Source organism: Apus apus, chromosome 11, assembly GCF_020740795.1.
Source record: "Apus apus isolate bApuApu2 chromosome 11, bApuApu2.pri.cur, whole genome shotgun sequence".
NCBI lineage: Eukaryota > Metazoa > Chordata > Aves > Apodiformes > Apodidae > Apus > Apus apus.
The window spans coordinates 6,665,288-6,678,002 of record NC_067292.1 but is presented as its reverse complement, the minus strand read 5'-3'; the positions used below and the strand labels follow the sequence as shown (position 1 = coordinate 6,678,002).

General features: G+C 41.9%; 1 protein-coding gene across 4 annotated transcripts in view; it reads right to left on the bottom strand.

The window, feature by feature from the left end:
• ADAMTS18 (ADAM metallopeptidase with thrombospondin type 1 motif 18) overlaps positions 1-12,715 on the bottom strand; it is a 173,717-nt gene that overhangs the window by 73,170 nt on the left and 87,832 nt on the right. The window contains exon 4 of one of the 4 annotated variants that reach the window (XM_051629539.1): positions 1,498-1,576. The exons of the other annotated variants lie outside the window; for them this stretch is intronic. Within the exon in view, the coding sequence (XP_051485499.1) occupies positions 1,498-1,576 (79 nt within the window). The remainder of the gene's footprint in view (positions 1-1,497; positions 1,577-12,715) is intronic. 4 annotated transcript variants of the gene reach the window in all.

Sequence of the window (12,715 nt, the reverse complement as noted above, 5' to 3'; positions counted from 1 at the left end):
AATATTATATCACTGTAGGGGTAACCATGACTGAGACTTTGTAGAACTGTACCACTTGTTCAAATGGATTAACAGATTAATTTATTAATGCCTTAACTGACTGAGACCTCATCTCTTTCTAGTGACTTGATTAGACTGGGTTTCAAATTGTAACTGACCTTCAGCAGAAAGAGATTACATCCTACCTAATAACCTTTAGTCAGTCATTGCTAATTGCATGTCAAAGAAGTTTATTGGTTTGGATAAAATATGTGAAAAATTACAAAACCATTTGTAAAGAGAAGACTAAGATCTACTCACAACCACTTAAGAGGGAAAAAAATAGAGTGCATGATTCAGCTAGCTGCATAAGGAGGTGCCTAGCTTGAAGTACATGACCACTGCAGTTGATCTAGCCATACAGGGATTACTTGTATCCTGGAAGCTGGGTCTGAATTTTAGTCATTTATTGAACTAGGACTTTTGCACCTATTCCTGGTTATGAGAGTCATTATGCTGAATAAAATGCTTCCCAACTTAATTTGATTTTTGACCTGTATTTCTCTCTACATACTTTAAGATGCCCATGCATTTTACAGTAAAACATTTAATTTTTCTTCCTAAATGGAAATAACACCATTAAAGAAGAAAATCCCCTCCTTCTTGTGTTGTAACAGATGTTGCAAAAACTATCAATCTCTTGCCTGAATAGACTTCATTTGACACACATTACACTGAAAACGCAACCAGTGATAGGTTGTATTTCCTTAGACGGTGGAAACAATATATCAAGAACTTTCACTTTCCCAGTGGTGTTAATCAACGGCAGAAGTTGAGGACGCTGAGCAGGCTAGTGGCCAAAACATGCAAGCAGCTGCTGGAAAGAGGGAATCCCCCAGGGAGCAGACAATAGGGTGCAAGCGGGTTTCCTTTCTGCACCCTGGTGTGGTTCTCTATTGTACTTCGTTTCCCCTCACACCCAATAAAAAGCATATGCTGTGCTTCAAACTCCCCAAACTCATCAGCATCCAAGTGCGAGTCTCTGCAACCTGGGAACAAACAGCTCCTGAGCTCTCACTCACTGTCCCTTCTCTCCAGGTTTGTTTCCCCTCAGCCTGCAGTGCACATTTTCTTCTGCTCTCCCACCCAAATCTTTTCGTTACTTTTCTCTCATTGCTTCTGTAACAGACAGACGAGTTTTTGTTGTTGTGGGTACATATACATTAATCTTTCTAATTGCACACATAAACGTGGATGTATTTACCATCTCATTCTATTGTAGCTTTGCTGCTACATACCATGCCTTCTAGCTTTTGCACACAGGGTTTAACAGTTTAATCTCTGCCCATAGTCAGCTACTTTTAAACAGCAACCAACTCGTTTTCACTTCATGGTCCCCAAACACCAAACACTGTGGCTTCTTCCCTTTAAATGCTCAGTTCAAAACAGACAGACGAAAAAACAACACACATCCAAGCAAATGTTCATATACACAGATATAGAAAGAGCTATACAAACCATGATTCAATTCACTGATGCTGTCACTGGTTAAAGTTGCTGCACGAGACATGCAACAGAAGCAGCACAGCTGAAGGGTCTGCAAGAGAAAAAGAGAAAAAAAAAAAAGAGAGAGAAAGAGAAAAGGAGTATTGGGCGAGATGTACTTGACAAGGGAAGGCAGAAAGACAAGGCACCAGAAACTGTGCAGTAACCTGGTATGAAAGTACACTAGGTGACTGCAAAAGAAAGTGCTGTCGACCTGCCTTCACAGTGCTTCCAAGCCACGGGAGGGTCGGGAATTGCATGGAGCTGCCGCTGAGAATCGCAACAGGTAAAGTCCAGACGACAAGCAGGAGACAGTCCATGTTCCGCCGTGCACCTGGTGTGCTACCTGCTCCCCGAAGCGTGCGGCGGGCGAGCCCGGATCCCCCGCATGGTCACCTGGGCTCTGTCCCGCAGCAGCTCCGGCGGCCGGCTCGCAGCGCCGCACCCCCGCCGTGCGCGGCGGCGGAGCCCATGGAGCGGCGCCCAGGTGAGCGCGCCCTCGCCCCGCCGGCGCGCGCACTTTAAGCTGCCGCCGCCGCGGGGCAGCGCAGCCTCCGGCGCCGCGTCTCGGAGCGGCCGCCGCCCGGGGGGCGACGCGGAGCGGAGCGGGCGGGACCAATGGGGAGGCAGCGGGGCCGGGCCGGGGCCGCGACTTGCGGGCGCAGGCGGGGAGGCACCTGGGAAAGGGGGTGGCTGGAGGCCCCCCCCGACCTCGGGTGAAGCGGGGAAAAGGCTAGGCTGGGCGAGGGCAGCGCCAGTGCTTGCACACCTGTGGCGATCTGCGAGGAGATCGGAGGAACCTTCCCTGGGGTAGGAGGGGTGCAAAAACGGCGGCCGACCCGCAGGGCTTAATCAAAAGCACCGGATTTTTCGTGATGATTCTGGAAGAAGGAATAGAGTCTGGTATTAGCCATCCAGCTTCCAGAGCACCATTCACTTGCAGAGAATAAACTGATATTTTCTATTATTGTTATAGGTAGCTTCATGGGATAACAAAGAATCAAACCAAGATTCTTGGGAAGAAAACACAGCTGTGATAGCCAAGACCAGTTACACTGATGTCCATAAAGGAGGTGACTTTCATATAGTGGCTTACATGTATTGCACCAAACACAGCACCAGGTTCTGCTCTCAACTAATCTAGTTGGTATTACTAGGTTACGCTTTCCCTTCTACAGAAACCTTCAGTAAAAGATTAAAGATCTAAATAATTTGAAAGGAACCCGAAGCATTGAAGTGAATGGGACTGGTCCAGCCTGGAAACCAATACAGAATTTGTTTCTGGTGATTTTTGCTGCACTTGGAGAAGCGTCTCTCACTTCATGAGCTGCCTTTTGTGCTAGAGTTTTTTCAGTACATGTCTGTCCAATCTCACTCAAAATCTCTCATGTCCTGGGGTCACACCATGAAAATGAAGGGCAGCTGTGTCAATTTAAGGTGCCTCGCTGCCCCAGTTGGCACACAACCTGGAGAGCACAATGGAAGTCGAGGTGAGCTGGAGGTCATCTCTGCAATCTACCTCCTTCACTAGGGGTTTTGTGGTAACTAGTTTTAGGGCAGTGGATTAGACAGATCAGAGATATTTTCCCTTCTAAAGCATTTCCTGTCTTTAAACATTCAATAAGTTCCCAGGTGTGGTACTTCGCCTTCCCTTCTTTCCACTTCTCAGTGAGTTTTACATTATCATCTTCCTGAATATATTATGATACAGTTTCAAGATCTTTTTGTAATACTGCACCTGTCTCCTACCACCCTGGAGTATATTCAAGTGGAATAATTGACTATTTACAATGGTCCCAGTGGAGCAGAACACATGAAACATGCTGTGCATTGTGGTTAATAGGAGAAAAATATAATACTATTAGGCTGTAATTTTTTTATTTGCCCTCAGCACACTGAAAAGATGGACTCAACTGTTTTCAATAGACTACCTGCCTGTGATGACTGCCATTTTGTCTGCTCAGAGGGGAGGGAAATACATACAGTTCTCTAGTAATTACAATAATTGTTTAAGAAAGAGAAATACAACTTTCACCAGAAACATAGCACCACTAAGGGGAGTTTTGCGCTTGATTTTTTAAGATTTCACCCTGGGGATTAATAGTTTCTGAGTATGATCAAAGAAGAAGAAACAAATGTGACACTGCTTTGCACGTCTATAAATGACATGCATCTGAATTTGAGTTGGCATTAGGCAGGGGATCCCAACCTTTCTTGTCCTGTAGGCAGCAACACTGATCAGTTAACATGCTCAGACAACATCATACTTTGCTTCCCAAGTCAATCAAGATCCCAGCAGTGATGGTCATAAACATCAGAGAATCCTGCAGGCAGCTTGTTACCATGTACAAACATAGTTACCATGCAAAACATTAGAGAAACAAAGCTCCACAGTCAGCAGTGTAGTAAACAATGCTGCCAGAGGGGCTTTTTCCTCCCCCTACTCCCTAGCAATTCCCACCTTAGATGACCAGCAAGCATATATTCCTTCAGAGATAATCACTAGCATACAACAGTTTGTTATTGGACTGTTCTGTTCTCCCTAAGCTGCCAGGTTGAATGCTGCTATCACTTCTTTATGCTGATCAGATTTGTCAGGTTTTCAGTAGGTCTTTTTCTTCTCCTATTTGTTTGAACCCACCTGTTATAATCATGCTCCACCTACATAAGAAAGTCTTCCATTACCACTGAATACAATTAAGTTTGGATATCCAGTAGAAGCTTGTCACCCTTAAGCAGCATTGCACTACAGATAATATTACTCTTCTTGGGGAGGGATCCCCAGTGTAAAGAGATCATCTCTGTACCATGACTCAGGAAGTCAGGATTTCTCTTATACCTGCAAAGGAAAGTAGAGGGTTTGCTACTCTATACCAGCAGTGAGTTACTGCTTCACTTTCATCACCACACTGAGGCTCACAAGACCATAGCAGAAGTTTCATCAGGGCTTCTCATCCACTCGCTCTAGACAGATCACACCTGCATGCAAAGCGTCTAATGTCTTGATGTCTAGACACAAAGATACTGGACATTCTTGTTTCCACTTGCTAGCTTAACTGAGAGAATGGATTATTTTATTTTTAAAAAATCTATTATTTTTAATTCTGAATCCCTCTTTTCTCATTCATTTTTATAGATTTTTTCCCCTAGGAACTATGCTGTCATGGCTACCATGACAGAGTCTATCTCCACACAGATCTCACATTATCAGTACCATGACTGACAGGCATGCAGAAGAAATATGCCCTGAATTAAAATGCCATTCTGTTTGGTTTGCTGCCTTTGTTAGAGCAAATTCTTTATTATGTGAGATGTTCACAAGCACCGACATGAGTGAATGATTCACAGAAATCTGTTGTCTGATAGCTGTCACCTCTTCCTCTGTCAATCTAGATGATTTTTCCAGATCAATTTGTATTAGAAATTAATTTGAACAATTTATCCCATACTTAAATCATATTTGATTGGATGACTGGAAGCAGAGTATTTCCAATAGGAAAATGGTGCAGTGAGGGCTTGTTTTAATCAGGTAGGCACATTGTATTAATTGAATATGCATAATAGAATAGTAGCAGATACGTTTCTTGCTAACTCAGCATTCCATTTCTGTAACTGTCCATTCCTACTTGACAATTTCTGTCACTGTTTCTTAACAAACGACATTCTTGTTGAGTTATTCAGGATGCATTTAAGCACTCCATCGGATTCTTCCAGCTCAATCTTCATGCTCTCTTTGTCTTTATCCTCATGAATATGTCTCACACTTGTGAAACACAGAAGCCCTTTGCCTTCATTTATACTGAGTGGTGATTAACCACATGCTGGGTGAAACTCCGTGTGGAGTTTATGGAAACCCCTGTACAAATGAAAATTATCCTCTTTAGAATGAGCTGGTACTTTTCAAAACCCATCAAGTTCATCTTTGTCCCAAGCTGAAGAGGCTCCAAAGTGAAGTTATGTTCCAAAGCTGGTTATGTTCCATACATACCATAACTGCTAAGGAGGCTTTTCTTTCCCATTGTGCTATTCATTCAATAATCTCAAGGTCCTTTCGTAAAATTATATTATTTGTATAGAGAGTTAAGCAGCTGTTAATCAGCTGCAGCAGCACAAAACTTCTAGTTGAACAAAAAATGAGAACTAGTGGAAGGGTTCAAATGGATCAGGTGTAGCTGCAGGGATGTAGTCATCTGGTATCAAATTACATTTGCATGGCCATTCATATGTTATCCAAACCAGCTCAACACCATGCAGTTTAGGAAGAGGCTAAATATTTCCAGCTGGCATAAATGATAATAGCTCGTCTATCTGGCTCAGTTACAGGACCCGAGAAAACAGTCTACTGTATCCTTCCTGTCAGAAAGATCCCTTGTGCAGAAAGGAGACTGTAAACAAGCAGAGTTCATGGCATACATCCCTGCAATAGGGAGTACCTCACGTATGGTTATGGGGGCACAACTGAAACATGGAACATCCTAATGGACTGATGGTCTGTGGACACTGGTCAGCTTTCCCTCCCACTGGAACAGCACTTGCTCTTACTTCCACAGAGCAGGTTTGTAAAGCACTAGACAGTACTGTAATGCCTTGCTAACAGCAGATCCACTCCTATACTGTATTCCTTCCTCCCAACCCGAATTTTAAAAGGCTATTCTTATAAAAAGAAACTATGAGGACTTCTTTGTTTACTTCCGTGACATATGAAGCTGACTACAGTATTATCAGGAGTAGAAAATGCTAGTTTAGCACGTTCTCAAAAGCATATTTCTGCATTTCTAACCAGTGATCAGTTTATAAGATGAGCTATTGTAATAAAGTTCCTTTTGCATGATGGATAATTGCATTATTCAGTGACACACGGCATGGGCTATACCATGTCACTGGTTATTCTATGTATAGGTACCTATATTTCAGCTGACATGGATACTGTGTAAGTAACAAAAACATTTAGTGGTTAGCTTAGTGTGGTTCCTCCATTAATTCCTGTTCTTTAAGGGCCTGAAAGTTCATGGAATAAAATTCCACTGTCTCACCAGTTTCTGTATTAAATCCTGCTTTTTGCAGAAGCCTCAAAACACGGTGTTAGAACTGGAGTTATTTCCTCAAATGGTCTCTAAATCCATAGTTTTCAGATTACATCCTATAAATTCTGGCAAGAATAATTTCTGTGGAAAAGGTTTTCACCACCATTTACAGTAATATTTTCTGTCAATAAGCCCCTAAATTCATTTCACATAGCTTTTTAATCACAGCCACTGGAAAAGGAGCTTGATCCAGCATTCCTGCTGTACCCTAACTCCCAACGAAATCAAAGAAACAATGTTTACATTTTTTCCTCACCCAATTTGCACGTAGCACTGGGCTGTTACAGTCCCAAATAAATGCTTTTGATTACAAATATTAAACACAATTTTCTGCTTACATGCATTTCTCTGTATTGCACAGCATGTCCATCCTAATTTGATTAGTTCTACACATTTATTTGTGCTAGCTGGACATCCTACTTTCTGGCATGGAGTATGAAGTTCCAGCTATCCTGCTGACTTGTTACCATTGTACTTGCTCTGTCCTGCTACACAAGAGATTTGGGCTGAGGAGCGGAACTAAAACCACCTCCATGCTGGGCACTTAGAGCTGACATATAGAAACTTCACAGAGCAATGTTCTGCATTTCTCTTGCAGTCAGTGCTGTAGGCTAATGCTTAGATTTTAGAAGAGATTAACTGACTTGCATTTCTAGTCTCCCTAGCAATTTTTAAAAGGGGGAGGGGAGACCAAGGAAGGAAGAAAGACAACCCAAAAACTTCACAAATAGCATTCATTTGGCTTGGATCCAAATGTCACAAGTTGCCTCCAGTGTCCCGGCACAGTCTGTGGCTGAAAAGTGAACAGAGGGAAGCTGCAGCTCAGTACATGGGGGCTCTCTCACACACCCAGACCAAAATTAAATGAAAACGTCCATCACTAATAGAAGAAAAATAAAAGCTGTCATTGTGGGTGGCCCAACTAAGGCTTTGCAAGCATTACATTTTAGAAGAGTTTTCCTGGAAACTTGCCAAGTGTAATTAAAGCACAGGTACCTCTAAACTCACAGAACTCTAATAAAAACAATTATGCAGTTTATAATGTTGTGCATGTGCCAAAATTTGTATTTATACAATGGACCAAAAATGGCACGGGAGAAACCGTACAGTCCAGCAGGTTCAAAGATCCACTTTGAAAATGCTTTTATAAATACTGATTTGCACTACACCTAGAAGGCTGTGTAGCCTATAGAGTCACAAAGACATACTTAAAACCCCTGCAAATTACTTCTAAGACACTAGTATTGGTTTCAGACATACTTTGGCATCAAGTGCAGGAAGGAAAGCCCAGTCTCTGTTACAGTCAGCCAGCATCTGCACCCCAGAAAAAGGATAAACTGGGCCAAGAAAGAAAATCCATATGGAAGTTTCAACCTCTGTCTTTCATGATAGGAATGCATGAGGTTACTCCACCCCCAAAACAAATGGCATTGGGATGAAATGGTACTTCATTCATTTTTTTATTGGTTCTTCTTCTCATCTCTGTAAACAAAACACACTTGTTTCATCCAATTGAGGCTGAAAGTTGTTTCTTTCTCCCATACTTCTAGTACTGCTTCATCTTATCCAAGCCTGACATACTATCTAGCTTTTCCATTTTATTTTTTGATTGAAAAAGTAACTTCTGCTGATGTGACTTGTTCCCACAAGTGCTAGCATCAGTCTGCCTTGCGTTGTAAGGTAAGATCTCTGATGACAATTTTCTTTCTTCTGTCCCACTAGTTTCAGGGTGGGAGTCTGAGTTCTGGGAAGAACATTTCAAGCGCAGTCTGGAGACTTCATTTTCCAAAGTGCCAAGAATTCACAGCTCCAGTTGAGATCAAGAGGAACCAAACCTGCTCAGCATTTCTGAATATGAACCTCTGCACTCTTCTGAACAACATACCCCGAGAAGAATGTTGCTGGGAAGATTTCGTCTCCAGTGCTTTTTACATGTGCTTCTTTTTTTATTTGCTACTAATTTCATGGGCCAAGCAAAGAAGAAAATTGGCTTCTCTCTCCTCTGAATTTCATTATTTGCAGACTTTTTTAATACAAGATAATGCTGCTTTGGCTGGCTCCTGGGATTCCTCTATTAAAAACTTTCCTCCCCCCCCCTTCCTCATCAATGAGCCTTTGTTACTTCAGCCTTCTTACTGGGAACTTAGATTGCAAAAACGTTCAGGAGCCTTTTCAGTCCATTCTGTGTAACAGTTGCAGTGTACCCAACAAATACTTTGTTTCAATTAAGTATCAGTCCATTTTCTACGAAACCTAGGTGTTTTTACTTCCAGTTCAGTGTGTGTTCATCTTCCCCTTCTACTTGTCTCCTCAGACCCAACCACCTCCATCTCTTTCTTACTAAAAATGGACCTCTCAGTAGGAATTTTAACTACAGCTTGGCAATCAAACAAGAAAATGTCTCCCACAGAATTACAGAGCTATTCCATATTTGCTTCTATAAGAAAGGGCTTACAGCACCACACAATACTATACAAAGAAGGTGTTGTCCAATAGACCTGCATAGATAGTCTATTTGCTGTGTAGTGAAAAGACTTCAAACTCTTGCACCATAACAAGAGTGGGGTTTGTGTTAGACATTGGAAAGTTGTAATTTTTGAGAACCAAATTCTCATTTCTTGTAGGCTATTTTGCACCACAATGGCAGGGCGCAATCACTTCACAGCTTAGTGTAAGGGTATTAACTTTAAATACTTGCTTTGTACACTTTCACCAAGGTAACAAGGTCTTCATGACTTATTTTTAATTTTCTGTAAAGAAGGATACTTTCCCTACTATTTTTCTTGCTAAATGACAATGGTAACAGATTAAGAATATGGTAGCAGTAGTTGTGCAGGAACCCTTGAGCTTGGTGCTGAACAAACACAGAACAGAAAATCAGTCTGTATCCCAAAAGCTGAGATTAGCTTTTAATTTACCACAGCTGCTCGCCTTTGCATTCCTAATTTGCAAACAAAACTGTTCCCTAACTGTGGTGTTGATTTCCAAAGTGATTTCACCATGTTGAGGACTCACACAGTTGTTTTACAAACTCAGTGTTGCACTGGTTGCTGTGACAACATTTAATAATATCTTAGCATGTGTGTATACTAAGTGGAAATGGTTTGATTTTTGTCTATTTTCAATAGAGCTGGGTGTTGGGAAGAAAAAGGAATGAAATAATTTTAGGCTGTATGCCTGTAACATTGAGTTAACAGCCCCTTCTCAGCTGAATTGAGTAAAAGTAGAGTTGAACCTTTATGGTGGCAATTCTGAACCTGCAAGACAAGCACTTTAGTGGTGCAAGAATGTAAAGGTAGCTGGGGGAGTTAAATGACTGATTTTCAGGCATAGAACTTTAAGAGAAATGTAGAACAGAATAATAATGAAAACCAGAGTCATACAGGTTGAAGATCTACTCGGCAAACCCTTATGTATGAGTCTAATGATAGGTATGTTCCTAGGGAACATAATGCTGGGAGGTGCCTTATGATCAAAATTCTTCCCTTCTTCTCCTTCAAGAAATACCAAATACTGTGAAAGTGCTGTTGTTCTGCTCCATTGATGAACTCTTAAAGAGTGTAACATTGATAAAAGTGATTTCATGTCATTTTCAATATTTTTTGTTTTAATGAGAGCAGGGTTTTTTAGTTTGAATTTAAATGAGATTTAAATCTTCTTGGCAATGCAAACACCACAACATTGAACTAAAACTTCATAACCAGAAACGGAAACTTGAGTCTATTTGAGGGTAACCTGATTATGTTTTACTCATGCTTGCAGGATAATTTAACTGAGTTGCATCTCGCAGGAAGAAATGCACTGACTCCAGCTCTTCTAGGCCAGCTAGCAGTGCTTGCTGCCCTCATGGAATGAAACTGTAGTTTCACACTGCATGATGTGTACTGGAATACACACAGGATCTTTCAGAGGACTACAGAAGGCATCACATGTCTAGGACTTAGCCATGGTCAAGCAAAAATTATTTGCAGCCAGAAGTCTACACACTGAAGTCTACAACTTCAGTTACCTTGGCCTATTTCCATGATCTAGAATTAAATGGAATTAAAAATAAACAAGACAAACAAACAAAAAAATTTTAGATAAAATCTGATTTAGATTGACAAAGTACTTCTACTTTTTATGACCTGTAATAGTCTAAGCTGCAAGATTTAATTATTTTTTTTTAGGATCTACCTTTTGGCTCACTTTCACTATATATATATATATATGTACTTGGAGGGGACAGAGTGTATCCTTGGCAAGTTCTCTGATGATACGAAACTGGAAGGGGTGGCTGACACTCCAGAGGGCTGTGCTGCCATGCAGCATCACCTGGACAGGCTGGAGATCTGGACAAAGAAGAACCTTACGAGGTTCAACAAGGGCAGTTGTAGGGTCCTGCACTTGGGGAGTAAGAACCTCATGCACCAATATAGGTTAGGGGTGGACCTGCTAGAAAGCAGTTCTGAGAAGAAGGATCTGGGAGTCCTGGTAGACAGTAAATTATCCATGAGCCAGCAGTGTGCCCTTGCTTCCAAGAAGGCCAATGGAGTCCTGGGGTGCATGAGAGTGTGGCCAGTAGGTCAAGAGAGGTCATTCCCCCCCTCTACTCTGCCCTGGTGAGGCCACATCTGGAGAACTGTGTCCAGTTCTGGGCTCCCCAGTTCAAGACAGACAGGGAACTACTAGAGACAGTCCAGCAGAGGGCAATAAAGATGACTGGGGGATTGGAGCACCTCCCTTAAGAGGAAAGGCTGAGAGAGCTGGCGCTGTTTAGCCTGGAGAAGAGAAGGCTGAATGGAGACCTTATTGATGCCTGTAAGTATCTAAAGGGTGGGTGCAGGGAGGATGGAGTCAGACTCTTTTCAACAGTTACCAGTGACAGGACAAAGGGCAACAGGCACAAGCTGGAACATGGGAAGTGCCATTTAAATATGAGGCAAAACTTCTTTATGGTGAGGGTGACGGAGTCCTGGGACAGGCTGCCCAGGGCTGTGGACTCCCCTTCTCTGGAGATATTCAAGACCCACCTGGATGCAGTCCTGAGTAATGTGCTCTGGGTGATTCTGCTTCAGCAGAGGGATTGGTCTAAATGATCTCTAGAGGTCCCTTCCAATTCTGACGATTCTGTGATTCCATGATTCTTGCTCATTTGCAATCACACAATAAGAGTGTCAAGAGCAGCAAGAAGTTCCCATTAATAAAATTTTCTCATTGCAAAGTGAAGAAAATGGGCAGTTCATTAAGACTCTCTTCTCCAGATATATTTTTTCTGAAACCTGGCTCATCACAGTACAGAGACAATGTGATCTGAAAGCATATTGTTTTGGATGAGGGCCAGCCATCTGGGAATCCTTCACAAGTACCTGAAACAGAAGTAAGGTAGGGCATTTTGAGGTGAGCAGCTTCCAGATTTTACCTGAAAGCTCTGTAGGTGGCCTAAGGCCACTTGAATCTAATCCAAACCAGGCACCTGGCTTGGGCCTGGATGCCTGCCAGTTTCATAGCATATTCTGTCCCTGAATTACAGTGTCTGGACTTATTTCATGGCTTATTGTTGTATGTCTTTTAAAACTAATTCCTCACTGAAAGATGTTTGAAATTCAAAGCTTTCTTCAGTTTCCCACTTTATTCTGGAGCTGCAGACACTTGCCTTATTAGGTCCAGGAAAAACCTGCTCTAACAATTCACTGAATAGGGCTTAATGCTTTGGTAGTGTGCAGGTTGTTTTTGAGAGAAGGAAGAAAAGGGGGAATGGAGGCTTATGTCGTAGCTTTACCTTGATAAACATAACAAGGTATAACTTTTGTAATCCCAGAGTTCTCGCTAAGTGCCTGTGCTGCTTAACTTTCAAAGCACTGTTTATAGGTGTAAAGGGAGCAATCTACTTGCAGTAATTAAAGCTTGGTTGTTTATTAACTACAAATTTGGCTTGTATATGCTAGCCCCTGAATCATTGGAGTGCTTTTAGTATAACTCAGTCTTTAATATTTCCAAGAGATTATTCTAACTTGTTGCGTATGGGTGGCCCAGAAGCAACTTTACTATGGAGCTTCATGACTATTGGATGTTTTTTGGCATATCAAGTCAGACTTACTCATACTTCAAACTCCAAATGGAGAGAT